At 41.5% G+C, this 20,925-nt stretch overlaps 1 protein-coding gene across 1 annotated transcript in view; it reads left to right on the top strand.

Moving 5' to 3' along the window:
• LOC118324240 (protein SOGA1-like) overlaps positions 1-20,925 on the top strand; it is a 102,420-nt gene that overhangs the window by 70,060 nt on the left and 11,435 nt on the right. The window contains 12 exon segments of the mRNA XM_035656465.1: positions 1,191-1,358; positions 1,954-2,107; positions 2,537-3,107; positions 3,639-3,939; positions 4,575-4,808; positions 7,293-7,430; positions 10,671-10,790; positions 11,404-11,634; positions 12,069-12,185; positions 12,268-12,435; positions 18,630-18,782; positions 19,078-19,194. Coding sequence (XP_035512358.1) covers positions 1,191-1,358; positions 1,954-2,107; positions 2,537-3,107; positions 3,639-3,939; positions 4,575-4,808; positions 7,293-7,430; positions 10,671-10,790; positions 11,404-11,634; positions 12,069-12,185; positions 12,268-12,435; positions 18,630-18,782; positions 19,078-19,194 — 2,472 coding nt within the window.

Here is a 20,925-nt window from a genome sequence, read left to right as displayed (position 1 = left end):
CTTATGGTTAGCTGTGTAACTAACATAATTTGTGTCATAGTCAAGCTATAAAGCCTAATTTCGCTTATGGCACATTTAAAGTACAACAGTATAATACTGCTTCAACTACTCTAAGTAGTGTAACTAATTTGCTCTTTATTTTAGACTTGAGTGAGTTAGTAAATATTAATTTCAGATTCTCAATGACATCTGAGGCAGAATGAGTGTTTTCTGGAGTTTCTATTTTCTTTGCGTTTTTTGCTAAAGCCTTGTGAGGAACAAACGCAGCATGACTCTCACCTCACCATTTGGTAGCTGAAAGCCGCGAGTTAGTCAAATAGCTCTTTGTCATTATCGTTCAAGTTGAAGGCGATTTTAAATAGAATGAAAAGCTGATTCATCCCAGTTGAGTTGCAGTGCTATAATGGGCTGTGGCTTGTGTTCAGCTGACAGAAAGCGCAAACTTCAGTGCATCCTATAATTGCCAGAGATGATGCCCAAACATCAGCCTGGATTGACTTAAAGGTTGCAGATTCCAAGTCGAGCAGCTCACTCCTGCATGAAGTGATCTGACTGGTCAGCTTGTTGTGTGTGTTTGAATGTGTGTCGGCGCTGTTCCCGTTCATTTATCCATCTGTCTGCAGCTTTTACTGTCTGTGCTTGTCAGGTTCCCTGTCCATCTATATATAACCTCTTTCTCAGGGTAGACTGATTGAAGTGTCCTCTCTTCCTTGTGTGTCTCTTGTCTTAACTGTAAGATGACAGTTCAGATTTGGCACATCATATCTACTCTCCATCCAAGTTGAGGGGAGAGTCATGTGCGTCTTTGTCTCTGATCATTTTCCATCCTTCTTTCACTCTGAATTATAGCCAATTGCACAAAAGGGATATTGTTTAATCATTCATTTTCTTTCACTTGTTAATGTTAGTTTTTAAAAATCCAAGCAAGGATTCATTGCTCAACTATTGCAATTGACAGAAGCTGGAACTTACAAATGTTTGGCTTTTGCATTTACTGAATTACCTTAAAAGATAAATTATTAAAGCCAATTTTTGTGACTCATCATTTAATCTAGTTAGGGGCCTAAAATGGCAACAAAACTTTGCATGATAACAGATCTGTCTGTATGTCAGCCTCACTGTGATACAGCAGTTTTTTTTGTATCAGTGTCACATCATTGCTCTCTTCTCTTTCTGCCCCGTCACTGCAGGAGGACAGTTCAGACCTGAAGTGTCAGCTCCACTTTGCCAAAGAGGAATCAGCCCTGATGTGCAAGAAGCTGACCAAGCTGGTGAAGGACAGTGAGGCCATGAAGGAGGAGCTGGCCAAGTACAGGTCGCTGTACGGAGACGTCAACGCCTCGCTAACCGTGGAGGAGGTGAGGATGAGGAAGACTGAAGTGCTTAGATTTTAGCTTTAGAACCGTTTCATGCAGAAGCAAAAAGTTTGTCCGATTTTACTTTGACATTGTCAAATAGTGATTAATGGGCAAATTAGTGTTTACTGAACAAGGCCATGAAACAGGAGCTGGTCAAATAGAGTTCACTGTGTAGAGAATGGAGGAGGGTGATGGATAAGGGTTTTAATTTCATCATTTTCCATCTTTTCTCAGCATTTAGCTCTGCATCTCTTAATGTTTGCCTGAGAGCTGCAAAACAGTGCCTCTTGGCTGTTATGGTGGTCATGGTTTGTGAAGTATCCCCTCCCTTTGTACCCATATAAAACCCAAATGGTCCTTTTTCCCCATTGGCCAAAAACATCTGGGAAAACTCTACAGCCAAAACACTCCACAAAGCTCATTAAATCAAACTCACTTTTGAGCCGTTTCTAATACGGAAAAGTAAACATTAACAAACAGAATGGAGTCACGTATTTTTCTAAAATATGATCATTCATTACAATTGAAGCACTTAAACTAAATGAGTGTGAATGAACAGGTGAGTAAGGAAGTTGTTCTCCTTTCCTTTTGCCAGGTTGCTGACTCCCCCCACACCCGTGAGGCGGAGATCAGAGTCCACCTGAAGCTGGTGGAGGAGGAGGCCAACCTGCTGAGTCGACGCATCGTGGAGCTGGAGGTGGAGAACAGGGGGCTCCGAGCTGAGATGGACGACATGAAGGGACCCCAAGGTAGTTTTTAAACTCATCTCGTTGGTCAGTTATACATTTATTTAATTGATTTCTCAGAGACATGGAAAGCTCCTAGCCAAGAGAGTCATAAAACACACTGTGGCTGGCACTGGCTTTTCATTAAATAATGACTATATAACTAGTTCAAACTAAGATAGGCTAACTAACTAATTTAGATAGCTTGAAAAGTTTGCAAAGGTTTATCAGCTATATAGCTACATTTGAGCTTTTATCTCAGTTCTGAGATTTGAATGTCAAATCTGAAGCCAGCAGCCAGTTAGCCACTTAGCTTAGCACAAAGACAGGAAACAAGAAAGAACAGCATGTTCATATATTATAATAATATTTATAAGATTCTGCAGTTATTATTTCATACATGTTAATGTTGCTTTCTCAATTGCTTGACCTCTCATTTTTTCTTGTCCCTAGATGGTCTTCAAGAAATTACTGGGGTTGGTGGTGGTCTCGGGGCAGGTCTTAGTCTAGGAGGAGGGGCCATGGTACTCGGGGGAGGGGCTTCATCTGAAAACGTCATGGAGCTCCAGAGACACCTCCAGTTTGTGGAGGAGGAGGCGGAGCTACTGAGGAGATCTCTTATCGAGATGGAGGAACAGAACAAACTCCTGATGAATGAGATTAACCGCTATAAATCTGAACTCCCACCGCCAACGTCCACGATGTCGTCCAACTCACTAACGTCGCTGACGGACGTGCTGCTCAACGACAGCCCGGTGCACTCCATACAGGAAGGGGCAGTGCTTATCAGCACAGACGCCCCGGCCCAGGAGGAGGAGATCAGATTGGCGAGGCTTCAGATTGGAGAACTGAGCGGGAAGGTAAAGAAGCTGCAGTACGAGAACCGAGTGCTTCTGTCCAACCTGCAGCGCTGTGATCTGGCCTCCTACCATGCTCCTTCCTCCTCCTCCTCTTCCTCCTCACTACGACTGGCTTTGGAGACTGACGCAGAGGCCGGAGACTCAGCTGAGTGCCTCCCCACCAGGTAGTACCATATTTTTTGGGTGGAATGTGGTTCCATCTGATCATTCAAGGCAGTCGAGGCAAAGCGGTGTAAATCTCCCCAATAGACAAAAATGCACTTAAATAAAGACAGATTTCTTTGAATTCTATTGTGCCACATATTGTATATTTCCATCACAGCTCTACTTTAAGATCCAAGTTTTAAAAATAGATTTTATCTATGAACTAAATGAGAGATTAGAAGAACCCATGGCTGTGTAAGATTACAGTGCATCAACCACATTACATAAACCGAACAGGGTTGTTCACACAAGCAACCCAGACTATTGAAAGTTCATTCTTGAAACAGCGGATGACAATACAGTCTCACCCAAGGTCCATTTAGTAGCTCATCTGGAGCTATTGATGGTATCACACGATGATCTTCAGCAGATCGAGTTTACTCAGTCATCACAGTTATAGATGTTAGAATTTCCATTTCTTTAAATAACTTTAAGGTCTTTCAGGATGAGAAGGCCTAAACATGCTCTTTCTTGTGCTCTTTTTTCATCAGCCCGCCCCACCGCAAAGAGCCAGTAGGGGGTGAGAATGACGCCCTGGAGATCAAGGAACGGAAAAAGAAGATCGAGGACAACGCTGACGCAACAACCTCGCTCCCTGGGTGCCTGGGGCAGAAGGACCATGATGCCTTGCTGGCCATGAGGGACCAGGCTCGCTTGGTTTCCACGGCGATACAGCTCCTGACCTCCCCCGAGTCTAACTGCCTCTCCTCCTCCCCATCCATATATCACAAGGTCTGCAGCAACGACGCAGCAGAGCCGTGTGACCTGGAGAAACCTCAGCCTCACAGCCAGGTACACGTCCTCTTCCACCATACTGTCAGATCAAAGAGTTAGTTAGTTCATTTTTAACTAATGATTTCAGAGCTATATCTGTCTGAATTAACAAACAAATGAACCAGAATTTTCTGCCATTTCCTTCCTTAATGTTGCTCTACAGGACAGGTGTTCTCCTTCATTTTATAATCTATAATGGATAAGTCCAGTACAGTTAAGAGAGAATAAATAAGTTAAATAAGAGAAGTAAAATGTTTCAGGTACTTGGACTAAAAGCTGCAGTAGGTAACTTTTTTATTTTGTTTTTGGTATTTGTTGAAAAATTATAACCTGACAATAGTACAGTCCTCCTAGTGCTCCTAGTGGTATTTGCAAGAATCCACCAAGCCTGAACGTAAACAACCAATCAGAGCCGAGAATGAAAGTTGATGGTTAAGCCTCATTACCGGGTCGTCAAATACAGGTGCTTTGGGGGACTCAACCATCAACTATCTTCAATCCACCAACCCAAGCGATAATGTTTTTTATCTTCTGCTCTGGCATTTTTGTTGCCCTGAGTTTTCAGCCACTAACTTATCATTTATCATCCTGAGCCTCACACAGCCAATAATAACTGACAGTGTGACAAATTCTGTTATTTCTTTGCTCCCCAGATTTCAGAGCTGTCTGACCTGTCAGACCGGCCTCTGGTTGGTGCTCTGACCAGCAGGCTGCAGGCCCTACACACCCAGCTACAGGCCTTTGTGGAGCAGGTAGACAACCTGGGTAAGCCCCCAGCAGGTGGGAGGGACCCGCAGGTGGAAGGAGCGTCTCCTCTGGCCTCACCGTGCGCCTCCCTGCCCTGCTCTGGAGACGGCCAGGATGGACTGAACACTGCTGAGGAGAAGGTACAAGACAAGAAACACACTCCTCCTTTTCACTCCTCGTCACTCTGTCTCTTTCATTTATTATCAGCTTCTACTTTTGTTGGATTTTTCTTTTCTGTTGTCACTAGTTTGTTTTTCTGTTCTTCAGTTTTGTGTTTGATCCAGTGCTTAACTATTAGTTTGGCTGAATAACACTCCCAATCCCATCTAAACATACTGCTTTAGTTACTCATCACACTGGAGAATGAATTTACACAAGACACTCAAATCTGATGTACCACCAGCAACAGGAAGAAACACAAACATATAAGGCAATGTGAGATGATTGAAAACTAAATGTTGATTGAGATTCATTCAGATCTGTTGAAAAGAGAAAAAAAATCTGCTTTACCAGTATCTGGAGTGCTGGGGATCTAAAAATGGCCGCCATAGTAGGCATGACATCAATCTTTTTGTCTCTCCAGTTAGTCTAGACGCAAAGCTCATTAGTGACAAACATACCAGTAAATGGGAAATTGTGGAAAAACATTGCCTTTGCTGTATTAAATGAATTCAGATTTGAGCTGCGGGTGTAAACCTCTCCATGCGATGCCACCCATGTCCTCTGCATGCTGTTAAATTGCCTCTTCACCTGGTATTTAGATGCTGTTTAGGCCTCAAATGGAGCCTGTTTGTTGCATGGACATAGTGAGGTTATTGAGAGCATATATTTTCATCAGCATATCATAAAACTAGTTCAACACACAGTCTGGGTTTACAGCTAGAGTGGTTGAGCAGTAGTTACATTTATATCCATAGATTTATTCACATATAGCATTATCACGTTTATTATTTATAGCAAATAATAAACTATAAACAGTATAAAAGTAGTATATGACACTGTTTTAGTTTGAATATTTTGTTTATAAAATTAGTAAAAGTCTAGTGTTTGGTGTCCATCTGTTTTAGCTGCCACTGACACCAGATAGTGAGAACTGTACTATGAACGGATTGGACAAGCAAATCTTTTAAAATGACAGTTTGGTGTTTATAATAAGAGTAAAATTGGTAGAAACACATGACTACAAAACCAAAGTTATAAAATCCATCATTTCTATGCAAAGAAAAAATGTTCACCTGGGAATAAAATTGAAAGAGCTGTTCACACAGTTTTCTTAAAGCAGCAGATGAGACAGTGAGCTCGAGCTAGATTTCCAATCATACTTCATAACTCACATTTTCAGTCTGAAATGCTCCTCTGAGAAATTCTTGGATTGCAGCTGATTGTCAGTGATCTATTATTTATTGGTTTAGTCTGAACATCTACTGTATTTTCAGCTATATAATGTTCCACCTAAAATCTACAAAGTTATAGAAACCCACATTGGACTTAGCAGAGACACCTGATGGCATATGTTCCTCTCGCCTTCAATTGTCAGGGACGTGTTTGAATAAAACATTAAATTTGATGAGAATCCATCAGTTTTTTCAGGAACAGTTTTACTAAATTGACTTGTTCAGATGGATATTTGTGCAATTTGGTTTACTGACTTTACAGCGAGAGAAACTTGTTTCTAGTAAAACTCTGTTTTATATTCTAATCTAATCTGATTTGCCTGTTTGGAGGAGTCTGTGGTGAAAAAGTTTTAAGGGAGTACATTAAAATGTTTAGACTCCATTAGAGGCCAATTCTGAGTCCCAACACCCCTCCGATCTCTCCTCCCTTTTCCTTTTTCTCTCTCCTTCCCTTCGTCCCTTCCTCCTTCCCTCTTTCCCTCTGCACGGGCACCATAACCGTCGGTTTCTGCACTTCACTTCCATGTCCCGCTTTCCCTCCTTTTAAACCTCCTTTCTCCCACTCACCACGCCTCCTCCTCTTCGTCATTTCCCGAACTGCCTCCCTGCTTTCCCTTTCGCTCACCTCACATCCCTCCTTCCCTCTCCCTCTTCTCCTTCACCTTTTTGCTCCGTCGCCCCTTCGCTCTGACCTTTCATTCTAACCGCCTTACTCCTTCTCTTGCCCTCCCATTCGTCTTTTTTCTCTCCCCCTCTTGCCTTCTCCTTTCCCTCTTCTACCTCCCATTGCTGTTTCCCCTCCCTGTCTCTCCTTTCTACCCACTCCTCTATGTCCTCTTCTGTTTCCTTTTTATCTCCTCCACCCTCAGCCGTTCATTCTACCCTCCATACTCCTTTTATTTCTTTTCTCCACTCTCTCCTTCTCCTCTGTGACCAAGCTCTTTTTCCTCTACATCCTTTTCTTCGTCTTGTGAGATCCATACTCAACTAGTTCTGTTTTGTTTTTAATTTTTCTCAATGTTGTCATATGGATGAACGCCATTTTGGTTGTATTGTTTTTATTCTTATTGTTGTGTTTGTGTGTCTTGTTTTCCTTTCATTTCTATCACTCTCCTCCTTTTTTTGTTCCACAACTCCTCCTCCCCTGTCCCTCTCTCTCTCCTCTATGAATTTCTTTTTTTTTTTCGTTTGTTTTTTTTCCTTCATTAACTTGCCCATGCATGCATGCAGCAGCCTGATTATAGGGACAAATCAGAACCGGAGGTGAAAGGTCAAACTGAGGAGAACAGCCAATCAGACATCAATGAGACTCAAAAGCAGGAAAGCAGCCAGCTGGAACAGGGAGAGAAGGAGGCAGATGATGCACTGGTGAGTCGCTCAAAATCACAATCATTCACATCATGACAGGCACAAACATACACATTAGAGAACTGCAGGGGCCTGAAATTTCAGCCCTGGTGCATCTCACGGCTGACAGCGAGAAATATTTTCAGAAAGAACCCGAGTTAAGCCCGAAGCTAGTGTTATAATGTCAAATTTCTCTCACTTTCTCTTGTATACACAGACACACAAACAGTGAGCGTTCAGCTTCAAGGTAAAAAACAAAAGGTCTAGTCTGTTGCTGTATCAGCCGGACCCTTATGATGAAGTAACTAAGTAAACTGACTTGAAATGACAAAAACAACAACAAAAATAGAATTTCTCTAAAAAATATATATATTTGTGTGCTTTCTTGCCTAGAGTTACATGAGGTGCGACAAGTTCAAACAGCACACAGACATGCTTGGCCATCTGCTGTGTCCCTAAGCTTTACCTTTTCTGGTCTCTTATATTTGACTCTACACCGATCAGTAATAACATTATGAACACTAACAGCTGAAGTGAATAACAGTGATTATCTTGTTATCATACCTGTCAGTGGGTGGAATATTAGGCGCAGTGAACAGCTTTGTCCTCAAGGTTGATGTGTTTAAAGCAGGAAATATGGCAGCGTGAGGGATTTTAGAGGAACTTTGACAAGGCCAAGTTGTGATGGCTAGACGACTGGATAAAGACATCTCCAAAACTGTAGCTCCTTGTGGGGTGTTCCCGGTCTGCAGTGGTCAGTACCTATCAAAAGTGGTCCAAGGAAGGAAAAGCAGTGAACCAGAGACAGGGTCATGGGGGGCCAAGGCTCATTGAAGCATGTGGGGAGCGAAGGCACATGCATGCATCACAGTTTGTTGGTATGGGGCTGCATAGCTGCAGACCAGTCAGGGTGCACAGGTTGTCATAATATTATGGACACAACAACAGTTAAATTAAACATCTGTAAATCAACCGGCACTATATATCAGCTAATATTAATTTATCGCAGATATATCAGTATTGGTGTATTTGTCAGCTGATAAGCAAGAAATTGCAGTTCAGAAATTCCATTGAGGTTATTAAGAGTGTATGTCTAGTGTCTCTATTACATTGTTTTTTTCCACCAGAGAGCACTGACAAGTAGATTTTTAGAAGAGTAAAATGTCCCACTCAGTATCTTGGTCACAATAAAGATCAAGATGCCATGTGTTTATAAAAAATTACTATCGGCCGATAAATCATCATATGATTTTTTTAAATCTCAGATATCAAATACTGCCTCAAACATCCAGTATCAGTCAGGGAATTTTTGTTCTGATATAGTTTAAATATTGTAGATATAGGAGGTTTTCAACTACATCTCATGGTCTTCCTTAGCCAAAGAGTTTGCTCAGTTCTCATCATGCGACCTAATTTCCAATGTCAAGAATGAAATTTTGATGCTTAGTATTAATATTTATGTTACTGAATCCAATACAAACCCTAATTATGAAAATTGGCCTCTAATACATGTGTCTGCGGTATATACACACATACACACTTGCTTGCAGTAACTGATGTGGTACAGTGGTGGCAACTCATGCTAGCAACACAGTTTTATAAACAAACATAAACAGTGACTTCACCCTCAGATGTGGGCCCGACAGGAAGACCTTTGTTTGGTTGACCTTTAGCTGGTGTGTCTCCATGGTAACCGGGGTGTATGTGTCTGCATCTTTATCCAAGCCTGAGAGGGTGAATGTGAGAAAGAGAGACAGATAACAAGAGAGAAAGTCAGGCAGTTGTTTTTGTAGCTGCGATAAACAGAGCAGTGACACAGCAGCACATACACACAGTGTTAATATACGCTCAGTATTCAGCATGGTAATGTAACTCATACCCAGCAAATGTAGTTTGTATTATAGCTCAACGCTATTTCTGGACATCATCGTCATCCATCCATCCACCCAGTACTTCTGTGCAGCGTCTGCAGCTAGAGTGCGATTTGCTAAATACAGTCATCGACCACAGGTCTTGATTTTAGTCTCACAGGCACAAAATGGTACCAAACCTGGCATCATCACTGGGATGACAAGACTGGCACAGTCACAGCACCCAGCTCACCAGGGGTAGTGACAGCACGTAACGGCGCCTAAAACTGCAGATTGTTCTTTATACGTATAATTGTGCACGGATTAAACAAACCAGATATAAAGTGAGTCAGCTTTAATAGTGCTGGTTGATGTATACATTTTAACTTTGGATGGAGCCAGGAAAGCAGTTAGCCACTGCTTCCAGTCTTAATGCTAAGATAAGATAACGACGAGCTGAGTCCATAAAGGTATACTGAGACATTTTGGCAAATATGCTCATTGGCTTTTTTGTGTAAAGTTACCACTCTCATATCTGTCTGTTAAACATAAGGCAACAGCCAGAAAGCAGAGAGAAACAGTTAGCCAGGCCTGGAGTATAACATGCTGCAACTATTTCTCTCTGATTTCCTGGAGTCTTGTCGTCACCGTGAGGGATCACGTATAGTAACTTTATGGCATGAAAATAGTCAAATTTAAGAATTTAAGGAAATGCTATATCAGGATCACCGACCAGTGATCTTACAGTGTGTTAATTAGGTTATTCTTAAACTGTCTTATTAAAGTATTATATTTATATTCATATAGTATATATTTTGCACAAGCAGCTGCCACTTTTTTACAACTCGTGAGTTATTTTGGAACAGCAGTCAGAGTAGTTTTTCTGGCTCACAGGGGAAGCTGTGAGGGGCCGGGGTGGCGTTCTGGGTGAAGGGTGATGGAGGGCAGAGGCTGAGTCCAGTGGAGGGTGAAAGAGGACATTAATGGTACAGTGGTGGGTCGATGGATCGCACTCACTCAGCAGCCAAATGAGCCATGGGGAGCGTGCATGAGATGAGGCTTGTGTGTGTGGACATACAGTAGCGTGCTGCAGTTGAGGTGTGATTTAAAGGGTGTTGTAGCACAAAACTGCCATGTTATGTGCTTCTCACACTCGGCTGTCTCCCTTTTTCATTTCCTTCCAACTCTCTCTTCCATCCCCACTTTTCCTTCCATTGCTACTTTTATTCTTTTTCTTGTTCATCCTCCACCCTCCCCACCTTGTATGTTTCTCAATACACTGCTTTTTTTCCCTTCCTTTCTTTCTTTCTCTCCTTTAATTCTTATTTTTTCTTTCACTCCATCCCCCTCTCCTTCCTTATCTTTTTCTCCCCACTCATCCTTTCCTCATCTCCCCTGTTCACTCCTCCAGCCCGTCCGGTCCAGTGACCTCCAGGCTCGGCTGTCCGAGGAGGAGTCGGCTCTTGGGCCTCATGAGGAGCTGGAGAATGAGAGGCTGGCTCGGAGAGAAACCACTCACAAACTCACACAGGTCAGTTTGCAGCACTGAATACTGTCAAGACACACAAACTAAAAAACTAAACTTGTAAACAAAACACCCTCAAAGACAGACACAGACAAGAACCCACTTATTTTGCAGTCAGGCTGGAATTACCCTCTGTTGTTGTTGTTGTTTTTTGTAAAGTAAGTGCTGTTGTCTTGAAATGTCCTGAAAATGATGCTGTTAAACCTAAGGCATTGGATGCTGTTACTGAAGTATTTTAAATCCTAAATTTGGTTTTGAAGGTCTAAAAATATATTTTGGTAAATTCCCTGTGTTCTGTTGACATTTCTGATTTCCAGTTTTCTTTGTAAAAGGTTTTAATAAAATCTGAAAAAGGCTCAACAGCTGTAGATAAAAGTAAAGCAAAGTTTAGATGCATCCATGGTCTATCTGTGCTTAACAACATTCATTATTATTTGGTTTTAGAGAATGAATAGGCTTTTGGTGACTTGTTTCTTGAATTCCTTCCATTGTGAACACATGGAAACCTTCCTTTAACGTGCATAATTGTGAGGACACTCACAAAATCACACACTTGATTCATGTCTCGCATTAGAAGCAAATAAACGGTTTCCTGTCTCAAACTGTCTTTCTCTCTCAGCTGCAGGAGGAGCACCAGAAGGCTCTGCTCCGTCGGGATTTCCAGCTGCAGAGTTTGGGTCTCCAGGCTCGGCTTCAGCAGAAGCTGTGGAGCCAGGAGAGAACTCTGCTGGTCCAGGAGTCTCAGCACCTCAAACAGGCCCTGTTACTGCTCAGCCTCAAACTGCGCTGCTTCCTCAAACAGTGGAGGCTGGGCTGCAAGAAGGACACAGAGTGGAAAGACATCTTGGAGGTATGAAGGGACACAAAGGAAAATGTCCCACAGCTATGTTTCTCTTTTGTCAGAGTCAATAGCTGACTGTCAGCACTGTTGACATATGTCCTTATTTTGACCCAAAATATTCATTTATTTTGTAGCTAGGCTGTGTATCTAAAGTCTATATTCTATTTTTGGTTTAAGTAATGCTTTCCGAGCCCCAAACGATATCTCCATTTGTGCTCAAAATGATGTGATCTCAGGTTGAAACTGGTTGTATACAGAAATAACTTGTATCGGAACAAATCACTTAATGTCACATAAAATGTGAAATAAAATGTTTTGTATTGTTTTGAATACTGCAGCTAGATGGAAAAAAAAAATAATGAAACTGTCCTATTAGATCAAGTGTGTGTTACATAATATCAGAGCCTGAGATGAATGACGCTGCTTTCTGATTGTTTTTTTAGATGAACAGCCTTAAAGACCTCTACCTACTCTTGGAGGAGGACAACCTGACGAGCCCCGCCCACCAGACGGACAAGAGGGCCGCTGCAGACGAACAACCTCTCAGCCCAACTATCAAGGTAGGTGGAGTGACACACACACACACACACACGCACACACACAAGTACACACAAACTCTTATGTGCCTGTCTTCCCCTGTAGTCCAGCGCTGTGACCAGCACCTTGGCAGACCTGAAGGTGGCCCTGCAGGATCTGAGCGGAGAGTTGCGACAGGAGAGACAAGGCTCCCAGGAACTCACCCAGCAGTTCGCAAAGGCCAAGGCATCGTGGGAAGTAGAGAGGACCGAACTGAAGAGCCTCATCACGCAGGTAAGAAGTATTACTGTGAATTCAGACTGGAAGCGTTTTTTTTAAATGTACTACTACAATTTAATATTGATGCCTCTGTATAACCTACATAAACAAACCATCAGTCAGAAGATCGGCTATTTCTATATAATTGTTACCGGGTCGGATTCGGTCAGATTCTCCTTGAAATCAATAAAAGGAGGCGGCGGAGACACTACCGCTTTTGTCCACAGGGGCCGCTAGAATCAACACAAAATAAAAGTTCCTTGTTGTTACCTTAAGAAATTTGCTTCTATACTTGTGCTGTTTTTGCTACTCACTGGTTTGAAGTGGGCAGGACAGTGGGAAAGAGGTGATATCACATATTTCTGTGCACCAATCAGGATTTGGCAGTGTTTAAAACAGAACCTGATGACAGTTGTTGGGTTGTTTGCACATGTTGCCAGGCCAGGTGACAGAATCAGGAGAAAGATGTTGACATTTAAAAGCCATCAGATACTCAGGCTGAGAAAGTCAGGCAGAGCTAAATGAATTCAGGACCAAAGACAAATGAAGGCGTCTGGGAGATTAAAGAAAATGGCCTCCTCTGCAAATCAGCGCAGGAGCACATCGTCCATTGACTGCAGAAAAGGTTGCAACTGACAAGTCAAAATAGAAAAGCTACGTGTGAATCCAAGTGACTTTTGCTTCAAAGTCTGTGCTCCTTGCTTGGATGTAAATGGAACGGTTATAGTATAACTGTTGGGCAGCAGACAGACCAAAATAGAATAATTTGTGCTTTGTCTGAATGGCTGGTATTTATTTTCAAAAACAGACTTTAAATTTGATGACATCTGAGGTGGTTAGTTTCTACTTCCAGATCTGTCAAGTAGCTTATATTTGTCCACCCGAGCCTTTTATTCCTGCTCTGTCTGTCTGTCTATCTAGTCTACAGACGGAGTAATGGATTTAATGTTTTTTTTTTTCTCCTCTGCTCCCTCGTTGTCTCTCTCTCTGTCTCATAACAGCAGCAGAGGCAGTAATTGTGTAAGTGTTAATTAACAGCCTCTGAGATATAACACAGCCCGTGTGTTACCAGCTCGGAACTAAAACAGAGAGAGAGATAAAAGAAAGAGAGAGAGGAAGGAGAAGTCTGAAGTTGGGCAATTAAAAAAACCTTTTCATGTGTTCTTACCTCTTGTCCTTGAGTATGTGATTCTACCGTCATTATGTACCATATATCTGTCAAAACAGCATGTTTAATATAAATTTCCAATCAATACTCCACCCTTATCCCCTCCTGTAAAGCCTACCCTGACAGATCTTGCACTCAAGGCCATATAGAAAGATCATATAGATAAAATGTGAACTTGCTGTAGATTTCAGGTCAACCTTCATCCTTAAGATAAGCAGCCCTAGTAGCATTAACACAAGTCGGAGGCCGTCATTTAGCAAAAGCATATTTTCCATTTACCCAAGAGCTTTGGTTCTTGTCCAAGTAGCTTGAAATTATACATGCAACGTCATTATTTGACAAATAGTCTGTCAGATTCCCTTCCAGCATTAGAGAAAGCTCTTACAACATTCTGTTTCATGTGAAAACAGGTCAGGATTTGGTGGTAGTTCCTCAGAATCACAAGGCAAGATGCAGGGAAAAGGTCACACCCACAGTACCCAGAAATCGACCAGAATGCAATGCAGCATTAAGAAAAGTTTTGTCGCATTGTTTTCCTTTTACTGAATATAACAAGTTCACTCCTGTTCCATTGGCTTTGTTGAGAGGAAGTCTGGGAGGCCTCTGACTTAAGGAGAAGCAGGAAGTGGGGAAGTAAACATTTCACATATAGGGGGGGACATATCAGATGCACATAAAACACAATTAGACATGAAATAATTGATCTAAATTCAAGTCAGAATATATTTAAAAATAGTAAATTAGTAAAAAAAAAAAATGTTAGGGAATGTAAGAGAAATTGTTCAATGCAAAGTGATGATTTTCAATATTGTAAGCCATATGGGTAGATTAATTAATCATTAACCATAATCTAACCTGATTACTTTAGCCTAATTGTAAATCTAATCTTAAATCCAAATTCTAAGACTAAAAAGCCCCTTTATAAATTAGTAAATATCCCCACTATGAAGGAACCAAAACATAAGAATACACACAGATGCACACTGACGTGGTCATTAGTCTTTGTCATGATCAGAGAGATTCTGCCCTCGCGCTGCGGTGAGAGATCATTTGTCTTCTGATTGGTTTGGCAGCTCCTCCGGCAGCCAATAGGAGACAGCGCTACAAAGCGATAAGACGCTCTGCTTTTCCTAAATGTGACGTAGCTGCAGGTTTTTATGAGAATCCCAGACAAACCTTTGTGGCTCAATCAAAGATTAAGTCACCCTAGCTGTGCTTTTCAGTGTCGGGTGAAATCAATTCATCATGCCGGATGTCGAAGCACACAGAGATATGACTTTTATATTCAAATATTTTTGCCTTTCATCACAAATTCTGAAACACAAACTGTGCAACATTTTAGTGCCATTATTCTCTTTTCTGACCTGTAAACTATCCTACCAAACTGTGTGTGTGTGCATGTGTGTGTGTTACCCTGGCCTAGATGCCACAGCTGGAACCAATCTCTTCCCTGCCAACAGCGCACACTGTAAAGTATGCCATCAATTTGCCCTGCTGGTATTTGTGTTTGCGTGTGTGTACGTGTGTACGTGTACAACCCAATGACATCGGTGCCAAGGCGACCTGGCACCGTGCAGCAGCTCCTCCAGCTGTTGCTTTGTCCAACAAGTCAACTCAATTTCCAACACTTTCCTACCTGTCAAACTGCTTGAAAGGAAATTATCTTTGCCGTTCAGCCTGATAAACAAACACCGTCAGTGAACTAGAAACGATATCCAGAGCCCTGAAAGCATGCAGTACAACACACGCCTCTTCCTTTTTTTTGTGTGTGTCTTAATCAGTCATCCATCCTGACTGTAGGACATGTTGGGAACACCTGCTGTCCCTGTGAATGACACACAGTGAGCAGCTGGAAGCTCTGATCGCTTGTTCATCACATCTGTTGAATCCGCAACTCATGAAGGGAGGATAAAGATGAAGGGGCGGATGGGAAAATAATTTTTTTTTTTTGTCTTTTCAGACAACAGAGACATCAGCGTGCAGCTTAAACGCAGATGTAACACAATGCTAAATGAGCCGTCGAATGTAAAACTAGGATGTTTGTTTCTTCCACAGTGACTCATATGAGTGCATTCTGATCTGCTGCATCTGCAGTTGATATCTAGTTCAATTCAAGTTTAACCTACTTGGTTAAAGAAGAAGTTGGACTTATTTGCTTTCTTGCCGAGAGTTAGATAAGAAAATCCATACCCCTTTCATGTCTGTGTGGTAAATATGAAGCTAGAGACAGTTAGCTTAGCTTGGATCAGATCAGTCCAAAGGTTAAAAAGCAATCTGCCTACCAGCACCGCTAAAGCTCACTGATTAACATGTTGTATCTTAACTCATGCTTCCAACTACCCAACACTGTTTTTTTTTTTTTTTTGGACAACCACAAGGCAGGGCAAGACATTTATATAATTTAATAAGAAATAAAACCAGGTTATTTATCACAAATGCTTGTTTTCCTGGTGTAGACAGTGTCAGCCCTGAATCTGGTGTTCAAAGCTGCCTCATAAATTCATAGGTTTTAGTTTTAGATTAAAACGTAGTATTATATTTCAGAATTTCTTAATGTATTTTTACTACACATATAGTGTCAAAAAGAGTCGACCCTATGAGGGTTCCCCACTACAGAAGTAAATCTCTGATTAGCAAAATAATAAAATCTTCTGTAGGCCAAGTGCTATTTATTTTATAATTCATGCATTCTTTTGTGTTTGTTTACACATATTAGAAAACATGTATTAATAGCCATTGACTGACAGAAAACGCTGAGATTCAGGTTGAGATGGGGCTTCAGAGCTTTAGTTTAAATCCACAACATAAAACACAGTCAGCTATTCACACTGCTATATTTAACATCTGTATCATCTGTATGCATTATATAATATCTAGGCTATGTTTTTATTTATAAACCTGGCACACATTTTGTCTCTCAGGAGTGTTGTGGCTGCCGTAGCATTGACCGCTGAAGGCTGGTATGCAGCACTGATAACACTAACAGATAACATCAACTTTGTTGTTGTCTTGAAGCAAAAATTTGGCTGTAGGCAAATAATATGCTGCATAATAATAGCACATAATACACTGTGGTTGCTGTTACACTAAACATTGTTATTGTTGTCAATAATAGACCCTTTGCTGCAACAGTATACTACTGTACAGCATTGATATTTACAGTGATTAAAAAGAAAAAAGCTTAAATGCCAAAGTGAATAGCAAATCTTTTAAAAGCACTGTATAGCACGGTGTATATCTTATTTTCTCCAACGTTTACAGTTAGTTCCACATACATGATTGATTTTGTTACTATAAATTTAAGTTTTTGTACTGAAAAATGATTCCTAGTTCCTATTATTCCTTGTTATTTAATAAAACATTCTACAGGAAGATCACAGGGACTAAATCATGTAGCTGGAGGAGTAATTGTATATGTTCTGTAATTGGTATAATAATAATAACAAAGGATCTAATGATAGTGATATTACCTTATTCCTCTTGACCTCCCACTCACAATTTAAAGCCCCCGTGGGTTTAATTGGTGTTTGTTGCCACAAGGCTGATAACAGTTGCTTGCTCTGTGTTTCTACAAAAACTCTCTTCCATGTCTGAAAACTTCCTTCTGTACTGATACTCAAGGAAAACAGCTGGAAAGCCACATGATGCAGGAGACAAATGTGAAGACAAAAATGTAATCACTAAGTGTTATTTTATAGTAGCGTTTTTTTTACTAATCAGGCCCTGAAGACTTCTGTTGGGATTATTCAAGTAAAACAAAAACATAATTAATAGATCTAAACTTGATAGTCAGTGTTTTAGTTGAATAAATAAAAGTAATTGAACTTGCTAAACGGTGAGTAGCGAGTCGTGAACCAGACGTCTCTCATCCACCAATAAACGCCAGTCATCCAGGAAAATCGCCTTCCTCTGAACGCCTCAGCAGTAAACCTCGTTAAGACGTGGGGCTCGTTAAGCAGCGTTCATCATCAACGAGAAACACTCAGTTGCCATAGGAGACGGGAGCTGGGCTAAGTGTGCGTGCGTTTCACTGTGATTGGCTGCCAGACAGTTCCATTAGCACCATATACGGACGCCAGTGCCACAGAGCCAGACAGAGAGAGGCAGAGAGAGGATTGATGGGTCTGGGGTGTGTGTGTGTGTGTGTGTGTGCCTGCGTGTGTGCGTGCGTGTGCTTGTTTGTCAAATTGATGGGGCCCGGTAGTGTCGGCTGTGTGAACTATGAGGCTCAGACTGAAGAAAAGAGAAAGCAGAGCTGCTCATAAAAATTTAAAGGGATCCCACCTACAGGCTCTGTGACAACAGGCCAGATTTATGGAGAGCAAAAAATGGGGTGAGAGAGCTAGAAATAGAGGGTGAGAAAGCTGTAGAGAAGGGGTGAGAAAGCTGTAGAGAAGGGGTGAGAAAGATGGAGAGAAGGTGAGAAAGGGTTCGAAGTACAGAGGGACAAGGTAAGAATAAGAGATCTTCAGAGTGGAAAGATAGCAACAGAGTAGAGGGAAGAAACAAGACAATTCTCTAGATTGTGGTCTCTTTCCACTCTGTCCATACTTTATCATGCCCTCACCACAACATGAACATCATTCAATGAGCAGCATTAAGCCTTCAGGAGGATCTCATCTGTGTGGAGGCTTTGCTTTGCCTCCGGAAATCGCCCATGAGATCATTTATAAAAATACCCTCTTGTGAGGATGAAACACACGGAGACGCTGGGACTTCCCGTTACCAATCTGTATGTGGTCAAATTAGTCATATTTGTGTTCATGAAAGCTAGTAATTATTTGTGTGATTGTGCGTTTCTCTCTGTTTACTTGGAGCGAAGAGATTGGAAGAGACTGGCCTCTGCTGTTTTGAGAGGCAAAACAAATAAATCAACCGCACTGTTACTGAGAAAATGAGAAGTAAATCAAATTATGGTATCAATAATTGTCCATTGTCGTGCTTATCTAACAGCAGCGATTTATCCGACAAACGAAAGATCTCCACTTACTTAGGATTTAAATTTTGATTTTTACCATGATGTCTTTTTGTCTTTCTCCAGCTTGAGACCAAAGCAGGCAAAGCAGCCACAGCAGCTCTGTCCGCCACTGAGCTGGAACCTCCAGACCTGAAGGTGGCACTCAAGAGGGAGCGCGAAGAACACCAGCACCTCCTGGCCGATTCCTATGCAGCGGTAATGGACCTGACCAAACAGGTAAATGTGTGTGTAAATGTGAGTGTGCAGCAAGTTTGGTTGGCAAAATCTGTGACCTTGTTTGCACAGAAAGAGCAAAGTGTGTAATTTGCAAACTGTAAAAATATAAGTGCCTGCAGGGTTTTAATAGTTCAATCAGGGTTTTCAGGTTCAATTTCAAGTTCTAAAAACTCCACATCGTTGTGGTGTTTAAATTCAAAGTCATATTTCAGTGTACTCTACATACATCTTATTTCCTCCTCTGATTTTTGCCCCCTCTTGTCTCTCTGCTGTGACCGACCTGCGGACCAATCAGATTCAGATCGGAGAGAGAAACTGGGGCAGAGAGAAGCTTGAGCTGCTGGAGAGGTTCAGCCAGGAGAGAGCTCAGTGGGAGCAGAGACTGAGAGAGGCCACTGCACAACAGGGGAAGGTATGATGGGCTGAGTGTGTTTGAGTGTGTGACGGAGAGAGAAAAATGTCAAAGATGAGGAGATAAAAAGCGACTGTATCTTGGGATGTTGGAATCTGAGAGGATGAGGGTGTATGAGGACATCTCAAGTGTATCGAGTCATTGGATCAGATGTGTTATTTCCTGGCACACTTGTCCCAGTGCATTCAATCTCATCCGATGATTTCCCAGGTTTCTCTTAAATTTAATATAAAAAAATGAAAAACTAAGACTTGGAGAGCCATAGCTGTCGCAATAAGGCTGCAGTTGAACCTTACTTACGTTCTTTGTCAGACCACCAGAGTCATAACTCAGTTGAATTGAAATGCAGGGACAGTTTTCATCTGGACCTCCGTCCATTACAATTGGATCCATTTTGTAACTATGATGCAATGCAGCTATATAACTTTTTTTTTTGTCTCATTTGTTTATCATGGACATTTCAAACCAAGAATATGTTATCTATATTCCATACACAACCTCCAGTTTTTAAAGAAAATCATGCAATATGTTCAAATGAATTTACTTTAATTGCTGTAGTCCCTGTAGTTGTTGAAGTCATTGGAACTCAAGACTGCTGTGATATACATGTTCTTTATAAGTTTATCTAAATGTTTGTCCACACCTGTTTACCATAAGAACAGTAAGTCTAGACAACTTGCCCACATTCAGTATGACACTGAATACAGATATTTTTGTGAAACATAAAATGATTGAGCAGCGTTTTGGCCTGCTCAATCATTGTCATGGTCAAAACGCAGCGTACACGTATGTGTTTTTAATGCAGTGCTATTTTTGGTCTGAACACAGCTTTTTCAAACTCTTCAAACTAGAAGATGGTTTGAAATAGCAGTAGCAGTACAAAACGTCACTGTAGCTACAAAAAATCCATCCGTCTTTAGGATTGCATTTTCCTCTTAGAATACTCTGTTGATGCTGACAGTAAGCACCCAGCTGTTAATGCCATAATGTGAGTAAGGAGCATTCTCTGACTGAGGTCAAGCTGCAGTTTAATGTTAAGTTGAGCTCACCAGGAAAAACATGGTCAGTGTGATCTGCTGATTATGCAGCAGCACAGTCACTGCCAAGCTGCTGCAACATGTCAGGGAGGGGTGAAGAGGGATTGCATCATTGTTTAAAGTAATCATTAGTTAGCTTTTCTCCCCACACATACGCACAGAAAAAAAGACACACAGTTAGTAGGTCAGTGCTCCTCCATCATCTCTCCTGTGTCTGCTTCCTTTGAGGTTTACAGTCTGAGGGCATCTTTGTCCTCCCTTTCTCACCCTCTTTCCTTTCCAATCATTCTTTTCTTTCCCCCTCTCCTCCACCTCCCTCCTCTTCCTTCCTCACGCCTATCTGTGGAGTGTGATCCCGTCTCACTCCTTCCATTAAGTGGCCGTGTCCCGCATTGGAAACTTGGCAGGAGGCCGAAGCTTGTCATACTTTAATTCACTCTGTCTCAGTCTCTCTGAGTGTATCTGTGTCATGCTCTGTCACCCACAAATCTCATCTATTCTACTTGTAGTATACTGTTGGGCCTTTCAGAGACTTCTGACATTTGATCATAGTGCCCCCATCAGGCTAGTTAGTGGAAAGCTTGCTGGATTTTTTGAGTTACAAATCTTATGTTTACTCATGAATCAATTTTATTTGTGTCGGTTATTTTAAAATTTGTGTGTATTTCCAGTTGAAAAATGGGATCTCACCAAA

This window comes from Morone saxatilis, unplaced genomic scaffold (assembly GCF_004916995.1).
Source record: "Morone saxatilis isolate NCDOM2014 unplaced genomic scaffold, NCSU_SB_2.0 Contig15, whole genome shotgun sequence".
Taxonomy (NCBI): domain Eukaryota; kingdom Metazoa; phylum Chordata; class Actinopteri; family Moronidae; genus Morone; species Morone saxatilis.
Note: the sequence above shows the minus strand (reverse complement) of the source record. Positions and strands in the feature narration are given on the sequence as shown.